General features: G+C 41.8%; 1 protein-coding gene across 2 annotated transcripts in view; it reads left to right on the top strand.

Moving 5' to 3' along the window:
• Positions 1 to 23,299, top strand: part of IFT81 (intraflagellar transport 81) — a 204,593-nt gene that overhangs the window by 140,120 nt on the left and 41,174 nt on the right. The window contains exons 1-8 of one of the 2 annotated variants that reach the window (XM_079762820.1): positions 11,338 to 11,457; positions 13,849 to 14,014; positions 14,538 to 14,641; positions 15,298 to 15,478; positions 16,890 to 16,979; positions 18,191 to 18,256; positions 18,558 to 18,668; positions 19,690 to 19,774. In XM_079762820.1, coding sequence (XP_079618946.1) covers positions 13,871 to 14,014; positions 14,538 to 14,641; positions 15,298 to 15,478; positions 16,890 to 16,979; positions 18,191 to 18,256; positions 18,558 to 18,668; positions 19,690 to 19,774 — 781 coding nt within the window. In that variant the 5' untranslated portion in view covers positions 11,338 to 11,457; positions 13,849 to 13,870. Of the gene's footprint in view, positions 1 to 11,337; positions 11,458 to 13,848; positions 14,015 to 14,537; positions 14,642 to 15,297; positions 15,479 to 16,889; positions 16,980 to 18,190; positions 18,257 to 18,557; positions 18,669 to 19,689; positions 19,775 to 23,299 lie in introns of those variants that run through there. The other variant, XM_079762819.1, reaches the window with a different exon arrangement.

Here is a 23,299-nt window from a genome sequence, read left to right as displayed (position 1 = left end):
ATTACTTTAGGGGAGTGAGACTTCTGCCAAACCAGGGCCTGGCTCAAAGTCATGTAGAGTTGAGGACTCAACATCTCGCTCAGCTTAGGCAAAAAAGGAAAACGGGCCAGGCTTTGTGCGAACTCGCTGTGAAACAAGAGCTGTTTTCAGGGCCCAGGAACACTCTCTGTCCCATGTTTAATTTCTTCCATCTGTCTGGTATCTGACCTCCACTGCCCTCTAAGCCATTGCCACACATTGTCTGCACATGTTCCCATATAAGGTGATCTCTCTCTTTCTCTTCCTCTCTTCCCCTCTCCCTCTCTTTCTCAGGGTTGGACAGCAGGCTGCTTCCTCCACCCCACTGTTCCTCTCTTGGCCTTCCCTGGCAGGCTGCACTGTGAGGATGGATGGCTGGAGAGCGGGAAGGGGCAGGGGGCTGCCAAGGAATGTGGCAGGTTTATTTTTGTTCGGACTGCATTCTTTGCCAGGCCTGCAGGCCTCAGCCACTTGGGGATGTCACATGCCGATAAGACAGTGGGGGTGACTGAGACCTGTGGCTCAACTCTGCAACACCCCAGGTGTGAGCCATCGTCCCGGGGGGGAGGGGGGAGGCATGTAGGGACTCTGAGATCATGGAACTCACCTCTTCCCACTCCCCTGTGTCTGATTCCCAGAAAGACAAGTTTGAACCTTTAGAGAAGCAATTGCAGAAATTGAGATCTGTAATCACTTAGACCCATTGCTGGACAAAACCCAACATTTGCAACAGAGTAGAGAAGAACCAGGTGTCGAGGTGAAATTATTAGCTGTGTGACCTTGGGCAAGTTGCCTGACCTCTCTGTTTCCTTATCTGTCAAAATAGTAGCAAATGTACTCCATACTATTCCAGTATCATAGTGAAATATGAATTCCATGAGAGCAGAGATTATTGTCTGTTCTGTTCACTGTTGTATCACCAGCATGTAAGTAGAATAGTGCCTGGCACATAGTAGGTGCTCAAATATGTGTTGAACAAATTAAGTGAGATAATGCATTTACGTGCTCAGGACCAAATAAATGGTAGCTGTTACTATCTATTCAATAACATCATATGTTTATTTACTTATTACTCAATAAAGTGCTGGGGATACAGCGGTGAACAAGACAAGACAGACTTTAAGGAAGCTTGTATTCTTTCTTTCTTTTTTTTTTTTTTCTTAATCCTCACCTGAGGATATTTTTTCATTGATTTTTAGGGAGAGAGGAAAAGATAGAGAGAAACATTGATGTGAGAGAAACAACATCGACTGGTTGCCTCCTGCAGGCTGGGGAGGAGCCTGCAACCAAGGTACGTGCCCTTGACTGGATCGAACCCAGGGCCCTTCGGTCCGCAGGCCGACACTCTATCCACTCCAAACCAACTGGGGCAGAAGCTTGTATTCTAATGAGGGACATACACGTTTAACTTTAGAGAGTACTAGGTGCTTTGGAAGAAATTAATAAAGGAATGTGGAAGTGAGTTTTTCAAACCTTTTGACTGTGACTCACAGCAAGAAATGTTTATCGTGTGACCCATTGAACTCAAATGCCTGTTTATTAAACTGAAATAAAACTTTCACAAAACAATTGTGATAGATTGTCTGCAAAGATGTCTGCCAACAATTTAGCAACTGTCATTCCTGGTATGCACATGCCACTCCCTGGTCCAGAGGTAGAGGCTGTTTCTCCTTTCCTTGAATCTAGGCGGGACTCATGACTTGCTTTGACCAATAGGATGCGATGGAAATGACACTGTGCTTGCTCTGGGCCTCTGCTTTAAGATGCCTGGTGGCTTTCATGTCTGTGCTCCTTGTACTATTCACTGAACCAAACAAGGAGCTTGATGTGGTTCGAATTCCAGTGTAAGCAAACCAAAATCTACACCTGTACATGTCTCAAGGTCATGAAATCAAAAGTCAAAGGACAACCAATCACAAACAGCCAACTAGGCTTTCAGTTATAGCCAATGAAATAATTTCTCTTCTTTGCTTCCACACTTCTCTGTATAAGTCTCTCCCAGGACTCCTGCCAGCGGAGGGCGCCCCTAACCACTTCCTGTTTGGTGCTGCCCGACTAGTATCAATTTTTGCTCAAGTAAACTCTTAAAATTTTTAAATATGGTTCAGTTGATCTTTTAACAGTATCTAGCTGCCAGGTAGAGAGGCTCAGGTTAGACCACTGAATGATCAGAGACCTCAAGGAGAGAGTTCACATGAAGGAGAAATGGCAGCCAGCACTGGGGCCCAAAAAGGAGGGAGCTAATTTGGATGTTCTGGCCCCAGAGGAGCTCCCAGCTGAACTCAGCCCCGTGGAGATCCCAGCAGATACCACGTGGAGCTGAACTACCCAGCTGAGCCCAACTATCCCACAGATTTGAGGGAGGGTTTCAAGGCAATACATTTGGAGTGGTTTGTTACTGCAGCAAAAAGTATATATATATTTCTGATACAGAAGTATTTACCTTTATTCTGTATATTTTCTATTCCACTTCATTTCTTAAAAATGTTCATCAATGTGCAGCCGGTGTGGCTCAGTAGTTGAGTGTAGACCTATGAACCAGGAGGTCACCGGTATGATTCCTGGTCAGGGCACATGCCCAGGTTGTAGGCTCGATCCCCAGTAGGGGGCGTGCAGGAGGCAGCTGATCAATGATTCTCTTCTCATCATTGATGTTTCTATCTCTCTCTCCCTCTCCCTTCCTCTCTGAAATCAATAAAAATATTTTTTAAAATATTCAGTAAGACCCATTAAACTGATTTCAATAACTACTAATCAATCATAACTAACAGTCTGAAAAGCTCGGTGATGGCAAATGACTGGTAGGTGGGTTACTTTAGTAAGAGGGTTGGGAAAGGTCTCCCCGAGGAAGGAACATTTGAGCTGAGACCTGAATGAGGAGAAGGAGCCAGCAGGGGGAAGATGGGGTAAAGAACAGCCAGACCAAAGAAGGAGCAGTGCAGAGGTCTTGAATTTGGGATGGGTTTCGAGTGTCTGAGCAACAGAAAGGAAGCCAGTAGTGGGAGAGTATAGAGAAAAGGGAAGCCTGGAATAAAATTGGGCCATAAGGCTGCAACGCCTGAGACCTCAGCTACAGAGAGCAAAGACTGCTTGGAAGACTTGGGATGACGGTTGTCCATTTTTTTTTTTAATTGAGGGAGATTCACATAATATAAAATTAGCCTGTGTGTGTGTGTGTGTGTGTGTGTGTGTGTGTGTGTATCCTCACCTGAGGATATTTTTTCATTGATTTTTATTTATTTATTTATTTATTTATTTATTTATTTAAATATATTTTATTGATTTTTTACAGAGAGGAAGAGAGAGGGATAGAGAGTTAGAAACATCGATGAGAGAGAAACATCGATCAGCTGCCTCTTGCACACCCCCTACTGGGGATGTGCCCGCAACCAAGGTACATGCCCTTGACCGGAATCGAACCTGGGACCCTTGAGTCCGCAGGCCGACGCTCTATCCACTGAGCCAAACCGGTTTCGGCGATTTTTATTTATTTTTAAAAAAATATATTTTTATTGATTTCAGAGAGGAAGAGAGAGGGAGAGAGAATCATTCATCGGCTGCCTCCTGCCTCGAGTCCGAAACCCGGGCATGTGCCCTTGACTAGAATCAAACCCGGGACCCTTTAGTCCACAGGCCGACACTCTATCTACTGAGTCAAACCAGGTAGGGCTCCATTGATTTTTAGAGAGAGTAGAAGGGAGAGGGAGAGATAGAGAGAAACGTCAATGTGAGAGAGACACGATTGGTTGCCTCCCACACTCATCCCAATCAGGGCCAGGGTTAGAACCTGCAACTGAGGTAGGTGCTCTTGCCCAGACTCAAACCCGGGACTCTTTAGTCCAAGGGCCGACAATATCCATTGAGCCAAACCGGCTAGGGCTAAAATTAGCCTTTTTAAAGGGAAAATTCAGTGGCATTTGGTTACATTCACAATATTGTGCAACCACCACCTCTGTTTCCAGAGGACTTCCATCACCCAAAAGGAAACCCTGTACTGATTAAGCAGTTGCTCCACATTCTCTCTTTCCCCCAGCCCCTGGCACTCACCGATCTGCACCTTGTCTTTATGGATTTGCCTTTTCTAGATATTTCATGTAAATGGAATCATACAACATGTGCCTTTTGTGTCTGGCTTCTTTCACTCAGCATCATGTTTTCAAGGCTCATCCCTGTGGTAACATGTATCTGTACTTCATTCCTTTTTAGGCCAGAATCACATTCTGCTGTACATTTGTACCACAATTTGTTGAGCCCTTCATCCCTTTTGATTCTATGATTCCATCTATAGCACTTTCATAGGCCTTGATTTGACATCATCAGCCCAGGAAGAGAAAAGCTCTTGGCGACATAAAGAAGGCCACTTGGTGCCCCGCTGCTCCTGGCCTTTTCTTGTCCCTTCCCCTCAACTTTTTCCTGTGTGATCTGGAGCTTCCTAATGGCCCCAAAGCAGCTCCACTGCTGATTACCCTTGAATACTCCCCCTGAATTCTATAAATACCCAACGCTCAGCTGGGAAAAAAGAACTTGAAAGGCATCTGAAACGAAAATACCCTTTTTCCCATCATTGGCCAAGTGTTTTCTCTCCATCTTTCCACTCTTTGATTCCCGGGCGAGGGCTTGGAATTCAAACCTTTAGCCCTACCAGCTAAGAGAAGAGTCTCCTTGGCAAAGCCCTCGAGGCAGAGAAAACCAGATGGCATGTTAACACTGGCCCTCCGCACAGAAAAGCCCTTTGCCTCCAGCCTCAATGGCCTGTTATGGTCCTTCCTCCAGACTCTGCTGAGCCAGTTTTGAACCAGTTTAGTAGGATGGTGAAAATGGCTTTGGGATCAGGCAGAACTGTGTTGTAATCTTGACTCAGCCGGCTGCTAGCTATGTGACTGTGGACCCTCTATGAACTCTCCAGGCCTCAATTTTCTCAATTGTAAAATGGAAAAACAACAACACTGTCCTTGCAGCCTTGTTGGGAAGATTAAATGAGATTATGTGGGTGTGGGCCGTGTGCTGAAATGAAATTAGGCCTAACTCCATGTGACTCCAGGAACCTCAGCTACAGAGCCAGGGCAGCTTGGAGACATGGGGGTGGTTCCGTTGTCTTCACAAGGCCTTACTGCCCCTCATTTTGATTGTATAATTCAGTATGTGATTCAGTTAGTCATTCCTTCAGATTGCTCTTCCAGACCCCCCATTCTGCCATTTTCTTCTCTGGGAGACCAATCTGCATGGATGACCTCCAGGGGTTGCCTGCCCCTTTGGTGCCCTGTTGGGTTTAGCTAATGGGAAGCCAGCCAGGAGATCAGAGGGTGGGAGGAATGTGAGGTCAAGACTGTCTACATTTAAAGGCTCCTATTAGGCAGCCTTCTCCAGACAGCCACTCTGTTTACGAGCTTCTGGTGCCTGCTCTCTTCTTTGGCTGCTTCAGGCTTAGGGCAGCAATGGATGCCTTAGTTATTGGTCCTTTGTTGGCTTCCCTAAACCTTGCCCACACCTTTGCAAATAGTCCTTTATTAATCTCTCCTCTGTTGCCCAGAGTGTGCCATCTTTATCCTGCCAGGACGTGGACTGATACAGAGGTTATCCACTTCAGTTGACAACTCAGATTTTCAAGAGGAAGTACATGATTTTATAAGTAACCGAAATCCAACTCTGAGCTCCTATCCTGTCATTATTGGGCATTTCGCCTTCAGGTACATCCTGGGGGATATGACAAAGCTTCAGAGAGTCACTAGAAATCTTCAATCAATGGCCCATCCTGGTGACTGCTTGGTCACCCACCCATCATCCCAGGGTGCCTGGTCTTTTCAGGTCCAATGACATTAATGCTTGCATGTCAGGCCTGGGACAAGGAAAGCTTTGGCCACACTGGAATGCATATTGTATTAGGAGGGGAATGACACTCAGGAAGCATCAGCAAGTGAAGATATGATTATTTGACCCCAGTAAGAATGTCAGTGCATCCTATTTTTCAGTTAATAATCAAGGAAGTAATAGGAATTGCATAGTATTTGACTTCTATACATGCCCATGACTCTCACAAAACCCATTAAAAAAACCATTTGACAAAAATGTAGCAACAGGCACACATTTAATGCCATCCATTCAGTTGAACGTTTCACATATTATTTATCCTCTTTACCTTTTAGGAAAGCACTACATCCCCACAAGATTAAATTGCCAGAGACAATGTAGGCTATCTGAAAAACTGAATTGAGGTTTCTGGTTAAATTTAGTTCCTTTCATCTCCAAGTAACCTAGATGGCTGAGGCATTAAATGACAATTAATGGATAACAGAATAACCCACTTCCGAATTTGTTCCTGCGTCTGGGTCATTTTTCTGGGCTTTAAAAGAATGAGATAAAGTGTGCAGTGTGCAGAGTAGCCCCAGATGGGATAGCATCTTGAAAACTGGCATTTGCTGAATACTCGTGCAGAATCCAGAAATATCTCATGGTCAGGATGAAAGGTCTAAATTTAATACCAAAAACAGAAAACTGGCTTGGCTTCCTTGGTCTCCGCACAGGAAAGCTCTTGTTTGGAAGTTCTGAAATGAGAAGGGGCTGGAGACGCTCTGTTCATGGCATCCTTGGAGTTCCGTGGGGCCTGGAAGGTCTATTGTTTTCCCAAGATCTCATTTGGCCCACGATGGAGGCCTACATTGAAGAAAGAGAATTTGTTGATAGAAAATCAGGGAGAAAGTTCACATTGATGCAGATACTCCTCACAACAAGTATAGGTTCATTTCTTCTTCTGGTTTTGCTTACCCAGCTTTTAAGATTTAACCACCTTCCCTGACCACCTGTATAGGACATCTGTGGTTCTTGTTCGAATAGCATCTTTACCTCTGGTAACAGAATGCAGCCCTTCCTTTTTGGGAGCCACCCTCACCTAGTCTATTCTTATGTCCATCAGAGTCATAGCAGTTGATTCAAGAATGGTCTGATACACTTCAGACTAATGAAAGTCAGCCCCAGGAATTTGCTGGAACTATTGAAGAAAAGGTTGTACTTTTATTGAGGTTGCTAGGCTGGAAGGATGTAAGCCTCCTGCTACTAGCAGCCCATTCAGAGAGGCAGAGAGATGGAGGGAGAAAGAATGTCAAGAGACATCACTGAACTCCTAGATTAAGCCATACCTGAAGTTGGTAATATCCTTGGTCTTCACAATTGCATGAAACAATGACCCTTCTCCTTATTTTTATCTTGTACTAAACTGAGTCTTGACAAATATACTTTACCAGGCGTGATTTTTTTTCTCCCTCTGAATAACCAGAGCAGAGGTTCTCCAATGTGGATGTTTCTCGCAGTATCTACAGGATTTAATAAGGGAGTAGGAAAGGGCAGCTTCCAGCTTCTCTCACCTCCTCCCACCTCACCGCACCTCCAGTGGAGGCCAGTGAACATTTAAAGGACATGTCCTCATAACATCATTTTCTTATCAGAGGGCTTTGGGTGAGAATCAGATTGGGAACTTTAGTACTTTGGTAGCAAGGGATGAGTAGGTTTCAACAACAGTCTGTTGCTACAATCAAAAACTGCTAAAGATGCCCTGGCTGGTTTGGCTCAGTGGATAGAGCATCAGCCTGTGACTGAAGGGTCCCTGGTTCGATTCCAGTCGAGGGCACATGCCTGGGTTGTGGGCTTGATCCCTAGTGGGGGGCATGCAGGAGGCAGCCTATCGATGATTCTCTCTCAACATTGATGTTTCTATCTCTCTCTCCCTCTCCCTTCCTCTCTGAGGTCAATAAATATATATATTTTTAAAAAAACAAAACCAACATCTTGGATCCTTTAGTCTACAACCATGAGCACCCAAGAGAACAAAATTAACAAGAATTGAAAGGAAAAGACAAATTTATCCATGATGTCATACCCTGCTCACCTGACTTAGCCAATGGAAGTGCTTTATCCTAAGAGAGTGGAGGTATGTACTGGTACACGAATGTTCATAGCAGCATTGTTTGAGAGCCAAAAGTGGAAGCAATGCAAATTTACATCAACAGATAAGTGGATGAACAAAAAGCCATACAATGAAATATTATTCTGCCACAAAAAGAAATGAAGTATTGATTCATGCTACAACATGGATGAACCTTGGAAATATTAGACTAAGTGAAAGAAGCCAAACACAAAGGGTCACATATTTTGTGATTCCATTTATAGGAAATGTCCAGAAAAGGCAAATCCATAGAGAAGAAAAGCAGATTAGTGGTTGTCAGAGGCTGGGAAGCAAGATTTTTGTTTGTTTGTTTTTATTGCAAACTGGGAGATGATGGCTAACGGGAACAGGGTGTGTTTTTTGGGGAGTAATAAAAATGTCTGGGATTAGATAGTGGTGATGGCTGCACAACTTTATTTTTTAAATATATTTTATTGATTTATTACAGAGAGGAAGGGAGAGGGAGAGAGAGTTAGAAACATCGATGAGAGAGAAACATCAATCAGCTGCCTCCTGCACACCCACCCCCTGGGGATGTGCCCACAACCAAGGCACATGCCCCTGAACCTGGGACCCTTGAGTCCGCAGGCCGACGCTCTATCCACTGAGCCAAAGCAGTCAGGGCTGCACAACTTTATGAATATGCTAAAAGCAATTGAACTGTATACTTTAAAATGGGTGAACTGTATATATGTGAATTATATCTGAATACATCTATTAAACAAAAGAGAGAGAGAGTCAGGGTAGGAGTAGGAATCTTTCTGAAAGGCTGTCCCATATGACTGGGACTTCCCTTCATCTATTAAATATGTCGAATATAGTTCAGCCAAGAGGCATCTTTGAGATTTTACAAGGAAGACTCAACATAGCATCTAAGGGGGAAAAAAATCTTCACGTGGGTGGCTTGACTTGGGATATAATCAGCAATGCCTTCACTGTTATGGTGAAACTGTTGCTGAGAAGTTCTTCTTGGACCCCTCACTGAATCTTTTTACCTTGAATGAATCAGGGGTGGTAGCAGGTCTTCCTGGGGCCCATGTCTGGGCCCTTTAGATAGGCAGGGACCTAATATGTGCAGGCCTCTCCATGTCTCTCTTTTTTTTGTTGTTCAATTTGGAATATGTTCTTCTCAGTATCTCAGGCTGAGTGGCTTCAAATTCTTTCCTGTGTTCCTGAGCAAAGGCATTAAGCATAAGATCCATTTGAGTTTGAGTGCAAAGAGTGGATTCCATTGCTTACCTGAATTTGCAGAGGATCGTATTCTCATAACTGGGAAGTAGTGTTTCAATAATAGCAGCGACAGGCAGAGGAGGAATTAAAAACTACTGGAGAAGCCACTCTTACATTTATATAGCTTACTCTGTAGAAGGAGCAAATCTAACCATCTCATTTTTTAAAAAGAAGGGGGGAAAGGGTAAAACGTTTTTAGCTTTTCCAATGTCAGACATTGTTCTAATCAGTTTACCTGTATCAAACTCAATCTTCACCTTTGAGGAAGATATTATCATGGCCACAGTTGAGAGATGAGGAAAGGCCAGAGAGTTGAGGCCACAACCCCAGCACAGATCCAGGATTCAAATCCAAGCAGCCAGGAGAATCTCGTAATGCACCCAACAGGATTAATTAATTAGATAGTCCCATTGTGTGAATCTTTTATTGTTTCTCCCAGAATTATGTAAGTTGTTTAACTTTTAAAGTTTTTAAGTGTTGCCTCCTCCTGGTGGTATCCATGAGCTGGGACCACTCTTAGTTTCTCTCCAAGTGCTTTCACTTGGTCCTTCAATAGTCAGAAGGCTGCCAGCAATGGACCCATCTTGGAGTGTTGTGTTCCTTGTGCTCGATAAACTCTCTCTGTTCCAGTTTAGCTAATTTTTACTGATCCTTAAACAGCACTTTGTTCAATGGAACCTCTTCTGATAGTATAGTCCTTTCAGCCCCAAATAAACTTGGGACCCTTTATCTGGGCTTCCCCATCATTGAGTCCTTTTGTCACAGCATCCATCATAGTTGTATGGGTATTGCTGGTTCAGTTGTCTCTCTTCCTACACTAGAATGTTAGCTCCATGAGCAAAGGGACCAGGTAATTCTTAACCCTTCACTCCAGCAGCCAGCACGGTGGGGGCATATAGGAGATGCCTACTATGGAATTTGTTTTGTTTTGTTTGTAAATCTGATGCTAAATCTGTAGTAGGTTTTTTCTAAGTTGTTAAGCCAACAACTAAGTTTTCAGGGTGTGAGAAATTTCTGTTTTCTTCTCTAGTTTTCTTCATTGACTTCACGAAGTTCAGTGATCCCCTGTGGGGGGGCGGGGGCGGGGGAGGGCACGTTCAAAATACTATTCACCAACTAAGGTCTCCCCCAAGCCTGTTAGAGCAATGGGGTCTCTGTTCCACTAGACTTCCATGCTGAAAGGTTTGCGACGCAGGAAACAAGACACAGAGTCCAGGCCATGGAAAAGGGGGGAGGTTTTAATCTTGCGCTCCCGGGCGAAACTCACCGGTCCGAGAGTGGGCCAGGGGAGTTTGCGCCAAAACGGGGGCTTAGGTACTTCCTTTATACAGATGTTTAGTGAGGGGAGGGTGGAGGGCATGAGAGATGTGGAATTCCTGCCTCAGGCAGGGGTCTGGGAGGGCTGGCAAGGGTCTGGGAAGGCGCCAGTTATCTTTGTCATCATCTACCTTGCGGATGCTTGCATGGCTGTGGTCTTTCCCCCCTGCCTCGACCTAACACATGCCTCGTCTGTGATCTGGCCGCGAAGATCATCCTTCAGCCTCCCTCATAGGATGTGAACTCCATGAAGACTGGAAGAGAACATTCATTTATGCAGATGCCTAAAAACAGGCTCTTAGAAGCCAAAAGGAGCCTTAGGCTATGTACTTCACTATTTTTTTTTTCAGGCTCTCAGCATATTAAAAAAAGTACTGGATTAAAAAAAATTAATTCCCAGTACAGGCTACGTGGCCCAAATAATGTGACAAAGAAGCTGAAATCTCTATGATGAATGTGCCTTCTTTCAATTCGGCCAGGGACTGTACAGTTGTTCCTACATCTAACCTAATTTGGAGATACTTACGTCAAAAACCTGAATCCGAGGCTCAGGCCAAAGGCTTCCTCAACTCGAATCGCCCTGGCTTGCCTCAAACAAAGAAGTCATCTCCGAGGTCTGGTGAATGAACAGAGTAATTTGGAAACGGCAAACTGCAGAACGTTCGGGAGAGTTTACCGCCGGGGTAACAACCCCAAATTCTCTGGGCTGCCCACAGTGGCTCCGGACCTGGAACCCCATTTCGCACGTGGCCCGGCGCCCACCCCTCCGCCCTTCCCCCTCCCGCGCCGGGGCCGCAGCGCCCGCGCCTGGGTCCCCCGGAAACGCGGCGCCCCCACCGGAAGTGACGTGTCCCACTGTCTAGCAACCGTTGCCAAGGAGCTTGTCTCTAGGAACCCGCTAAAGCCCAGGAACCACCTGGGGGTGGGGGACAGTGGTTTCCTGAAGAGAATTTGAGGTAACCTCGCCGACCCGCGGTCGGAAACTTCCCCGAACCCCGAGATAGGAGAAAAGTGCCTCCCATCCCTTCCCAGTGCGGCAAGCGGAGGGGTCGCAGCGGCGACCGGGGTCCAAGGCCATTCCCCGGCGGAATGAATCGTCGGGAAGCCCCGAGGTGGCCGGGTGTGACGTGGGGTCCGGTCCCCTTTCCCGAGCCCTGGGGTCGGGGGCACACTATTTTGGGGACTCCTGCGAGTTGCTGTCCAGAGCGCGTGGTTTCTGCCCCGCTCTGTGCCAGATTAAGCGCTCGTCCTGGTTTTAATTCTTGCCCCCACCCACCCCCTCGGGTTTTTATGTGCTTTGGAGGGGAGGTGCTGGTGAATTAGTGCGGCATCTTTCCTCTGGAAGAGGGAGAGTAATTGCTTTTGCTAATTTTAGAGCGCCGAGCCCACTGGGCATAGGCAGCCTGCCTGCGCAGCACGTCTTTGTCCTCAGCGCCTGACCCTCCGAAAGCTGGTGGGCCAGCGGGGAACCAAATAGTTTGTTTCCTTCTCCTGGTAACGTCTTCCAAGGGTTTTGTATTTTTGAAAGGGGAAAATATATATATGGTGTATGCTATAAATAATATATATAATTTCTAAATCATTGAAAAGTAAATATATACAGGTGTCCCCCCAAAAAAGGTAGACACACTTTGAAATTCTTTTTTTAGTTCATTTTTTAAATTCATTTTTAAAAATTGCTAGTTAAAACAATTGCCTGCCTGCAAAATTTCTACTACTTCTTCCCATATTAAGTGATGTCTGCATGCAGGAGACACAAGAAACCTTGGTAATGCTGTTTCCGCACTTAATCAGATATTCAATTTTTTTAAAGTTATCTGTCTCACTGCCAGCCTACTTATAGGGTGGTTATTTTGTTGTTGTTGTTTTGTCCTTGGGTCTTTGAACAAACTCATTCAATCTAGTGGACGTAGTCGCTGTTTTACTAGTAGATGTAGAGGGTATTCAAGGATGGAATGACAGATCTGTCCTCATGGGATTTGCAGTTTAGCAGAGAAGAGAAAATGTCAGGAGGAACTACAAGTGGTCAACGTGGAAGGCAGGACGTGGTGTGTAGCATAAGAATGATTTCCGGGAGGAAGCTACCGTGAAGAGTAGGGTTTGGACAGTGGTCGGCAAACTCATTAGTCAACAGAGCGTCAAACCGCAGTTTGGCGACCACTGGGTTAGGAAACCGTTAGGATTTGCACCTCTGGAGAGGGGGGGAGGGAGAACAGTCCTAGGTGGAGAAAACAGCATTAACTGAAGGCAGAGGTGGGTCAACTAGGGAGCAGCGACCATTTCCATCTGCTGAAGGTTGAAGGGTGAAAAGTAACAATTTGGCAACACAGTCGGAGAAGGCTCATTTGAGCTAGATTTTAAAGTGTCTCAAAATCCAAGAAGTTTGGACTTTATCTTGTGGACAATGAGAAGCCTACAGGTGATTTGGAATGGGAGGCAGACACCAGAGAACATGAGGCTGGTACCATATTGAAGGCAAAGGAAATGAAGTCCTGAAATACTCAAGAGTGGCAGAGTCAAAGTCTATAGGGCCAAACGTAACATCCAGTGGGTGAAGGTCGCTTGGTGGAGGAAACCAAAACAAATCCAAGAAAGCAGACCCAGCTAAAGCTGGCAGCCTCTACTCAGTTTGAGTTGGGTGTGGCCATGCAAAAATGGGGGCCCAGGGTTGCCTGATCTGATTTTCAAGAGAGACTGGAAATCTGGATATTAATGCAAAAATATCTCCTAATTTTTAAACCTGGGCTACTAATTTTTTAATGTATTTTTATTTATTTCAGAGAGGAAGGGAGAGAGAGAGAGAGAGAGAGAGAGAGAGAGAGAAACATCATGATCAATGATGAGAGAGAATCATCGATTGGCTGCTTCCTGCATGCCCCACACTGGGGATTAAGCCCACAACCCAGGCATATGTCCTGATCAGGAATCGAACCGTGACCTCCTGGTTCATAGGTCTATGCTCAACGACTGAGCCATGCCAGCTGGGCTAAGTTTTAAAAATTAGAAATATGTCTGCAGTCCATAACAAGTCTTTATCCCTGGGTAGAAGTTGTGGAGCAGAAGGGAAGAGATGTTAATGTAGGTGGGATTTATTCATTTGTTCATGTTAATGCAGGTTACTGCTATCACACAAGATGTGTATATAAAAATACTTGGTGTTACAAATTAACAGTATATATTGACGCATTCATAATAAAGTCATCCCACTCTGATTTATTTCAATAAAATAACTTTTCCATGTAAAATTATACTTTTTATGCCTGCTTCCTATGATCTTAATACTTGTTTTCCCCCGGAACTTTTGTTATCAGTATTGAGGAATTTTTTTCTCTATTTTTACTCTTTAGTTTAAATTATAAGACCGTGATTATGAGTGACCAAATCAAATTTATTGTGGATAATCTCAATAAGGAGCCTTTTAGGAAGAGCTATAATTTAATCACATTTGATTCCCTGGAGCCAATGCAACTATTACAAGTTCTCAATGATGTTCTGGCAGAGATTGACCCAAAGGTAAGAGTTTTCTCTTTCTCTGTGATGAAAAGGGTGGCAGGAAAGCCAGTTTCTGCCTCTCAATGTCTGTCTTGAGCAAATTATTTAAGCTCTCTGGACTTTATTTTCATGAGGTTTTATTTTACAGGCCTTATGTTTGTAAAATAATAGGAAATGATCTTAAAGTTTTCTCTATTAGCTCAAAAATTAAATTATCTACTTGTACCTTATTTAGAAAATAGTTCCCCATTTCCAAACATAAATGGATTTAGTCCAGGAATAAAAATGCTTTTACAAAAGGTTTTATTGTATTGCAAGTTAGCTCATGTCTCTGCACTGGAGAGTTTTTACACCTGACATTCTTAATAGAATCCTGATCTGACGTGTATACACCCTCACTTGGAATCTGGGGACCTCCATACTTTATCCATTTTATTAAGAGAACATTGTGCCTGTTATGCTCTAGCAGATTGTAAGTGAGTTTAAGTGTTGTTCTTTGTTAGATTTACAACAATAACATTTTTTCAATTTCTTTAATTGTTAGCAAGTTGTTGATATCAGAGAGGAGATGCCAGAGCAAACAGCCAAACGGATGTTAAGCCTCCTTGGTATCCTTAAATACAAACCTCCAGGAAATGCCACAGACATGTAAGAATCTGATTGCATGTTCTCTTCTTTTTTTCTTTTTAATTTGGAGAAGTTTTATTTATTTTTTAAAATGTATTTAATAGTATTATGTGCTGCTTTCCTTAAACTATGTTTTAATAGCCAAACCTTCATAGGCTATGGTCAGTATTCCTAGGCACTACCTGGTCTCCCTAAGTCTATGGCCTCGGAACATCACTGAGTTTCAAAATAATCTTGAACTTTTAATGTTATTTTGTCATGTAGAAGTTGTAAGTGGGTCAGTTCTTTCTCCTAATAAAAAAAAAAAAGTCAGACAAATGCACTATTCCATTTTATAATCTAGCTGCCATCCTAAATGAAAACCGTAACTTAAGCCTGCCCAGTCAATGAAGTGAAGTATTAAGGCTGACTGTACTAGGTAATGGTTCCAACACAACCTTCCCACGTATTCCAGGGATATATTAAAGGCCTACTTTTATTTGTATTGTTAAGGTGCACACTGACTTTAGAACAGCCTTGCTTTTATCCTTTTTAAATTGTCATGGAAAGCGATCAGGACACTGTAAATCAGATTTTGAGTAAATGTTATCTCTTTTATGGTTAACTTATAAGCCCCGCATGTGTGTGCACACATTTTTGTTTTTTTGTTTGTCTTTTTGTTTGTTTGTTTTTTATAGGAGTACCTTTCGTCAGGGTCTGGTGATTGGAAGTAAACCTGTAATTTACCCTGTGCTCCACTGGCTTCTTCAGAGGACTAATGAGCTAAAGAAAAGAGCATATTTAGCTCGTTTCTTAATAAAACTGGAGGTACCAAGTGAGTTTCTTCAGGATGAAACTGTGGCTGATACCAATAAACAGGTATTCAATACATAATAGTATTTTAAAACTGTCTGTAATGGATTTCAAGGACATGTTCAAATACATGTTGATCTCTCTCTAGTTTTTTTGCTGTCTCTGTATTTTCAGGTGGCACCAAAAGGGAAAACAGTTATCAGCTAACATCCAACTGCAATCATGTATTAAAATATTGATATTTGCACACAAATACCAATTCAGTGATAGGTGCATGTGGCTAGAAAAAAAACACACCCTGAAATTAACGATTTTAGCATAATTTATTACTTAAGAATTGTGGGGTAGGCTGGATCCTGGGCTTGGGACTGCGGGGCACTTTGCTGATCAGTGACAATACAATTTGTCATCCAAATCAGAGAGAAAGGGACTGTCAAATAATTACACCAGGACCGAAGTATAAATTGACACTCTCCCAGGAAAATTGGGATGTGTGAGCCCCAGCAAAGACTGTGTATAGGCAAAGAAGCTAAACTTGCAACCTCAGAGGACTTTTTAGTCTGGCTGAAAGTAGACAGAGGGCCAGGAATTTGAAATTTCAGTGCATTTTCCTCACCAGAGTTTTGAGATAATACTGGGTTTTGGCCTTAAGGTATTAAAGGAGGGAGACAGATGAGTAACTAGACAACTGTAATTTTATATGTATCTACTCTGATGTCATGGCATTCTGATATAGGGCTGTAGAAGTCTTCTGTGTGGGTAATGGTATCTGTGCTGAGACCTGAAGGAGGAATAGGATTTCTGCAGGTTAGGGATGAGGGGCCTCATACAATATTCTCAAAGGGAACAGGGTTTGTGAACTGGAAGTGAGAGCATGGGATGTTCCAGAGGCTGAAAGAAAATCAGCATAGCGAGAATATAGAGTGTGAGGTAGGAAAGTAACCAGAGAGGAAGCAGGAGAAAGATTTACTGACCAGATTTTACAGACCTGCTTTTTTATGCCCTACATAAATGTTTAAAGATGTATTTTTCAAACACTGTGTTCATAATCATTTAAGTCAGCAATTTTCAACCAGTGTGCCAAAAGAATTTTTATAACATGCAATACCTGACTATTTAGTCAAGGGCACTGACCTCTTTTCCCTTAGACTGTCAAATAAAAAAAATGACAATAGCCAACACAATAATAACCACCCAGTGTGAAGGAATCAAAATTATACCTATTTTTTTTGGTCAGATCAGCAAAAAAATGTATGTTTTTTGGTGTGTTGCAGAATTTTAGTCATTAGTTTATGTGTGCCTTGAGATGAAAAAGGTTGAAAATCACTGATTTAAGTAATCACTATAAGTATATAGATAACCTGATTAAGAAAAGCCTACTGCGGAGCTCCAGTGGCACAATCGGTTATCGCGCGGTACTTATAAGAAAAGCCTACTGGGTCTAGTCATTTTATCCTTTTTTAACTTGTTCTTTTAGTATGAAGAGTTGATGGAAGCCTTTAAAACTTTGCATAAAGAATGTGAGCAGCTTAAGACATCTGGATTTTCCACAGCAGAAATAAGAAGGGTAAAGAAAAGAAAATCTATTTTTTATTTGAATAATATTAGGTTTAGTATTTTTGTTTTTAGTTAATTCAGTATGAGTCTTAAAACTGTATCGAAACTGGTGATAGCAAAAGGCATATTTTCTTTGTAAGGCCTTGCTAGTTCTTTGCTGAAGAAATTAATGAGGCCAGGGTAAATTCATAGTGTAGATCTATGTACTATATAGACCACACTAATGGATTCTAAAAGGTTACATTTTGAGTCACTATCTAATATACATATGTATGTATATATCTATATCTACTGATATATCTGATATAGAAAATAGGGAAAATAACAAAAAATAAAAATTTTCCAATTGTTTGTATATCCTTTCAGGCTGTGTGTGTGTGTGTGTGTGTGTGTGTTTGCGATCACATGATCCATAATTGTTTATATCTTGCTTTCTTAAAAAAGTTTTTATTTTTATTTTTTATTGATTTCAGAGAGGAAGGGAGAGGGATGAGAGAGAGAAACATCAATGATGAGAGAGAATCATTGATCGGCTACCTCCTGCACACTCCCTACTAGGGATCGAGCCCGAAACCCTGGCATGTCCCCTGACTGGAACCAAACCCGAAACCGAAACCCTTCAGTCCACAGGCTCTATCCACTGAGCCAAACCAGCTAGGGCTGTATCTTGCTTTTTATAATTTTATTTGATTTTTAAATTATATTTTTATTGATTTCAGAGAGGAAGGGAGAGGGAGAGAGATAGAAACATCAGTGATGAGAGAGACACATAGATTGGTTACCTCCAGTACATGCCCTTGAGCAGAATCAAACCCAGGACCCTTCAGTCCACAGGCCAACGCTCTATCCACTGAGCCAAATCGGCTAGGTGTATTTTGCTTTTTAAATCATTATATCATTAATATATTCCCATTGTTATCTTTGTATATATGATTTTAATGATTAAATAACATCCTATAGTATAGATAATTTAAGCATTTTTGCATATCTATGATTGTTTCCTTAGGATAAATTTCTGTTTTAGTTGCTTTTTTAGATGAACACCAAGGTATCAAATAAATTACTGGGGATGGGGGGGAATAGAAATGTCCTTCATCCCAAGGAGGTTCTTTGTTCCTTAATGCTCTGGTTATTATGATAGATTATATAATCTTATAAAACCCTTAGCTGAATTCTACAAAGAATACTTTTTCTGATAATGTCTTCTTGACTGCTTTTTAGGATATCAGTGCAATGGAGGAAGAAAAGGATCAGCTCATTAAGAGAGTTGAACGTTTGAAGAAAAGGGTAAGGCAAGAATTAGCACAGTAAGACTTTGGCCACAAGTGTTAAGCACTTGCAAAGACTTAGGAATGCAAATAAAGATTAAGCAGGGCATGGATTCAATCTGAGGAGGGACTCAAATAACCCTGACTGAAAGGGAATCTCCCTAGGCACTAGCCCAAAACCTTCAAGGACCTGGAATCTAGAGCTTGACTGTCATCTCCAGGGAGTATTGTTTACCAAAAGGAAATGATAAGTGGGTGTCAGAGTCACGTGACATGCCTTAACCTGACAGTAACATGAACTACTTATTCCCTTACTGTAGGTGGAGACAGTTCAGAATCATCAACGGATGCTTAAAATAGCAAGACAACTTCGAGTTGAAAAAGAGAGGGAAGAATTTCTTGCACAACAGAAACAGGAACAAAAGAATCAGGTATCCATATAAAAATTTATATTCTCATGATGAAAGAAATAGTTTTTTATGACAATTCAAGTGTAAAGAAAGAAGAATTTTAGAAGTTCATGTTTCCCTTTGTGAGCATGATAGAATACTCTTCTAAGAGTATTTTGTGGTGCCAACAGCATCAAGGCCTTTGGGACTCTATACTCAGTATATATCTGTATACTCCCTTTTGGCCTATGCTGAGCTCATGTTGTTCCAACACTACCAAATATCATTGTTTCATCAACAAGCAGTAAGGTTAACTGTTGATGAAACTTGTAGACTCTCTCAAGGGTGTTGAGATTCTGGGGCTATGATAACATCTTTTCTATTCCACTGATCACAGTATCCTCTATATTTTACTCCAGCGGTAAATAAGCAAATCATGAAAAGGCTCCAAACACCCACCATCCACATTTTTAGACTTTGCCTTAATGAAAAAATAATTTGACCAGAAAAAATAACACTTTTATTGTGTTAAAAGTTGTTTTTAAAACTGAGTAGACTTATACATTAAAAGTATAGTTCAGTTCAGCTCCATTTCTTTCTAAGTGGACAGTTGAGGGGTTTGGCTTTCTCAGAACTCGTTTGGCATCACAGTCGTTCTACTGCAGCAGCAACTACACTGCCTGGCCCTGAGGTTACTTGGCATCAAATTCTTATTCTGAGAAATCATGTGTGAGAATGCGTGCAGTCCTTAAAGTTAAGAAAACCATGTTATAACAAGAAAAGCCTGGTAACTATATTCTTTAGCAAGTATTTTTCTTTGACCACCAAATTAAGCAAATACTTTTTTTTTAAATTTCTGAAAGCTCTTTTTTTTTTTAAGTTTTACATGAAAGGGTATTGAGGGAACCATTTATATTTGGGACTTAACATAGCAATTTTCTTAGTTCTTATTATTTGTTCCCTTATATCACAGGAATTATGTGGAACTTGTATTTTTCATTGTTTGTGTGAGTGGTAGGTTTCAATAGACTAAGCAGGTAATAGATTTAATTCTATTTTAAAGCTATTTCATGCAGTGCAGAGACTGCAGAGAGTACAAAACCAGCTGAAAAGTATGCGCCATGCAGCAGCAGATGCAAAGCCTGAAAGTAAGTGGAAATTATTAGATAACGTAGTCTATCAGAGAATATTAGTTTAAATCGGTAGTCTCCCTTAAAGCAATCAACTAATGAGAACTATCATCAAGTGATATCTCAGCATTTTCTGTCTAATGAAGGGGAGCCCTAATACAGGCATCTTTTAAGTCTTCACCTGGGGTTTATTCCTGTTCAGTCAGTGTTTTGTCAGAGGGTGAAGATAATGAAAACCATTGTGGAGGGAGGCTCTCATATAATCTGTGAGTATATGAAGTACTTAGGATGGATGTTATGAAAAAGATGGGTGGAAGAAATGTGAATCATTGTTCTAAAGCCAGGGCCATAAAGACAATAACACTGAGTGTTTTCCCTATTTGGGCAATTATGCTAATGACATGGGTCTCTAATTTTCGATTAGATGAGCCCCATGCTGGCTGGGCTCATCTTAATTTTTGATGGTAAAGATGTGAAGGAATCTACATCAAATCCAAAGAACATATACTGCCTGGCCAGTGTGGCTCAGTGGTTGAGTGTTGACCTATGAACCAGCAGGTCCCTGTTCGATTCCCAGTCAGGGCATATGCCCAGGTTGTGGGGCGGACAGGAGGCAACTGATCAATGATTCTCTCTCATTGATTTTTCTATCTCTCTTGCCCCCTTCCTTCCTCTCTGAAATAAATAAAAATATCTTTAAAAAAATAGTAATGTCAATAAGCAACTTGTTTGTATAGGCCTGCTCGTGTTAAAAAATTATTAGAGCTTACCATTAATAGTGAATTTTTGGAAATGAAGGCAATGTATATAAGAATTGAAAGATTTGTTATGCAGAAAAATAATTGGCTGATCAGTACAGTTTAATACAATTTCAGATGTCAGCCTAAACATGTGTTTCTGTAATATCTGTTATCCTTTAATTTTATTAGGTTAAATATTTCTTGCTATTATGTTTTAATTCTGGCTACTAAACAGAATATCCAAACATATGTACAGTATTAGTAATATTTCATTTTTTAAATTTGAGTTGATAGTTTTTATTTTGCTTTGGCTTTCTAGTCTAAATAGAAATCATTTGGGCCAGGAAATACATAAATACATAATAATAAAATGGACACAGTTCTGTTTAGGGCATCTCTTGTGGTGCTGGTTTAAAATATTGATGTAAGTAATATGTTAGTACATGCTGCTAAATTGTTAAGTAGTAATAAAAATAATAGGCTCAAACCAATAGTCCATTAATTCAGTATTTCTTGATCATCTACTGAATGTCAGGTATTGTACTAAGTGTTAGGAATAGAAAGCAGAAATCCTATATAATAAAAGTCTAATATGCTAATTGTCCGGTCATCTGGTCTTCCGTTCAACCAATTAAAGCATAACATGCTAATGATATGCTAAGGCTGCTCAACCACTCGCTATGATGTGCACTAGGGGGCAGACAGTTGACTGGTCGACCAGTCACTATGATGTGCACTGACCACCAGGGGGCAGACGCTCCAACTGGTAGCTTGCTGCTGGGGTCCGGCTGATCAGGACTGAGCAAGATGGGCCAGACACTCCCTGGAGCCCTCCCGCAGTCCCTCCCTGGCTGGCCAACCTCCCGTGTTCCTCCCCGACCCTGATCGTGCACTGATGGGTTCTCTCAGCCTAGCCTGCATCCTCTCGAAATCCGGGACCTCTCCAGGGATGTCAGAAAGCCGGTTTCAGCCCAATCTGCAGGGCAGGCCGAGGGACCCCACTGGTGCACGAATTCATTCACCGGGCCTCTAGTATCTCTACAAAGTGCTCACAGTGTAATGGAGGAATGACCAGCAGTGTGCAATGTGATGAATTTGCTGATGAAGCTCAGCATAGGGTTCTGTGAGAGCAAACAAAGAGGCAGAGCACCACACGCTAACACAGAGACAAATGACTTCCTGGACGTCGTGGTCACTGGGTTAAGTTAAAGCTGGAAAGGTGAAGGAGTGGAAGACATTCCATTTCAAGGTGCAGTGACATAAAGAGAGTGGGCTGAGCAAATGATGGATGAGGATCCTAGTAGATGAAGGGTAAGCCTATCCTGACTGCTTGTGTTGGAAAAGAGGGCAGGAGAGGGAGTGTGCGAATGAATGAGATAGCACTGTGCCTAGACTGCAGGAGGGTAGTAGGGGAGTGGTGGTTACGTGCTAAAGGAAAGAGCCAGACAAATTGAAGATTTAGGAGGAAATGGTGAGAATTGATAACAGCCTTCCCAATTGTACCCCCATGCCCTGCATTGCATTGAATCTTCTATAACAATACCACAGTGTGTTAATGGTTGGCATATCTAACTCTGACTCAGATAAACTTCAGGCGAGTCACCAAGTCATAATTGGTCTTCCTATTTCCAGGCCTTTGCACACTAGATTACACATACAGGCACTCAGTAAAGTCTGTTAAGGAGTTGGGAGGTGAGAGTAAAGACCTGGACTTTGGATAGGAAAACAGTGATCTTTTCCACACAGAGGAGGGAAATCAAGTAAGAAAAAAATGGTTGAAATATAAAAATAAGGTATTACATATGTAATATATGGTTTTTTGGGGGTGAGCAGGGAGTGGGGAATAGGAAGTTAAAGAGTTCTTGCTTTGCTGACATCTTTTTGGGAAACAGTTTAAGGGTTGTATTTAGCACTTTAAAAAAAGAGTAGATTAAGCAGATGTTAATTGATCCAGGTGTTTAGTTGAATAAGGTCCATCTAAATTCTTCACTAACAAAAAAGGTTTATAAAAAGTTTCTATTCACTTAAATAACATACACATTATTTTTAAATATGTTTTTATTGATTTCAGAGAGGATGGGAGAGGGAGAAAGAGATGGAAACATCAGTGATCTGAGAGAATCACTGATTGGCTGCCTCCTGCAAGCCCCAGACTGGGGATTGAGCCTGCAACCGGGCATGTGCCCTGACTGGGAGTCCAACCGTAAGCTCCTGGTTCATAGGTCGTGCTCAAACACTGAGCCACATTGGCTGGGCCGAGCGAAATTATTTTTAGTGTAACAATGTAATTTGTATTTTTTCCGAGTAACACCCATATTATAAAACATTCAAATATATTTTTATACTCTATACATTTGTGAGATTTATTACATAAAAGAACCTACTCATTCAATGATAGCAGGATCAGTAAGATGTGTTCAGAGGGTTTTTAATTAAAAAGTTTACTAAGATCTTAGAGGCCAGGATTTCAAAAGATAATTTCTAAAAAACTGCATAGAAACGTATGACTACTTTTCAAAGTCTACATTAAAATTTTAAGAGAACTTAAAATGTGATAGAAATTCTGTTTATGTTTTTTAAACAGCTTTATTGAGTAAAATGGACAAGTAATAAATTGTACCTATTTAAAGTGTACAATCGATACATTTTGAAACCATCAAGATAACAAGTATATCCATCGTCCCAAACGTTTCCTTGTGCCTCTTTGTAATGTCTCATTCCTCCCTCCTCTGCCTCTCTATCTGTCCCCAGGCAACCATTGATCTGCTTGCCGTCATTACAGATTAGTTTGTGTTTTCTAGAA

The sequence above is a fragment of the Cnephaeus nilssonii genome, assembly GCF_951640355.1.
Source record: "Cnephaeus nilssonii genome assembly, chromosome: 22".
Classification (NCBI taxonomy): domain Eukaryota; kingdom Metazoa; phylum Chordata; class Mammalia; order Chiroptera; family Vespertilionidae; genus Cnephaeus; species Cnephaeus nilssonii.
Note: the sequence above shows the minus strand (reverse complement) of the source record. Positions and strands in the feature narration are given on the sequence as shown.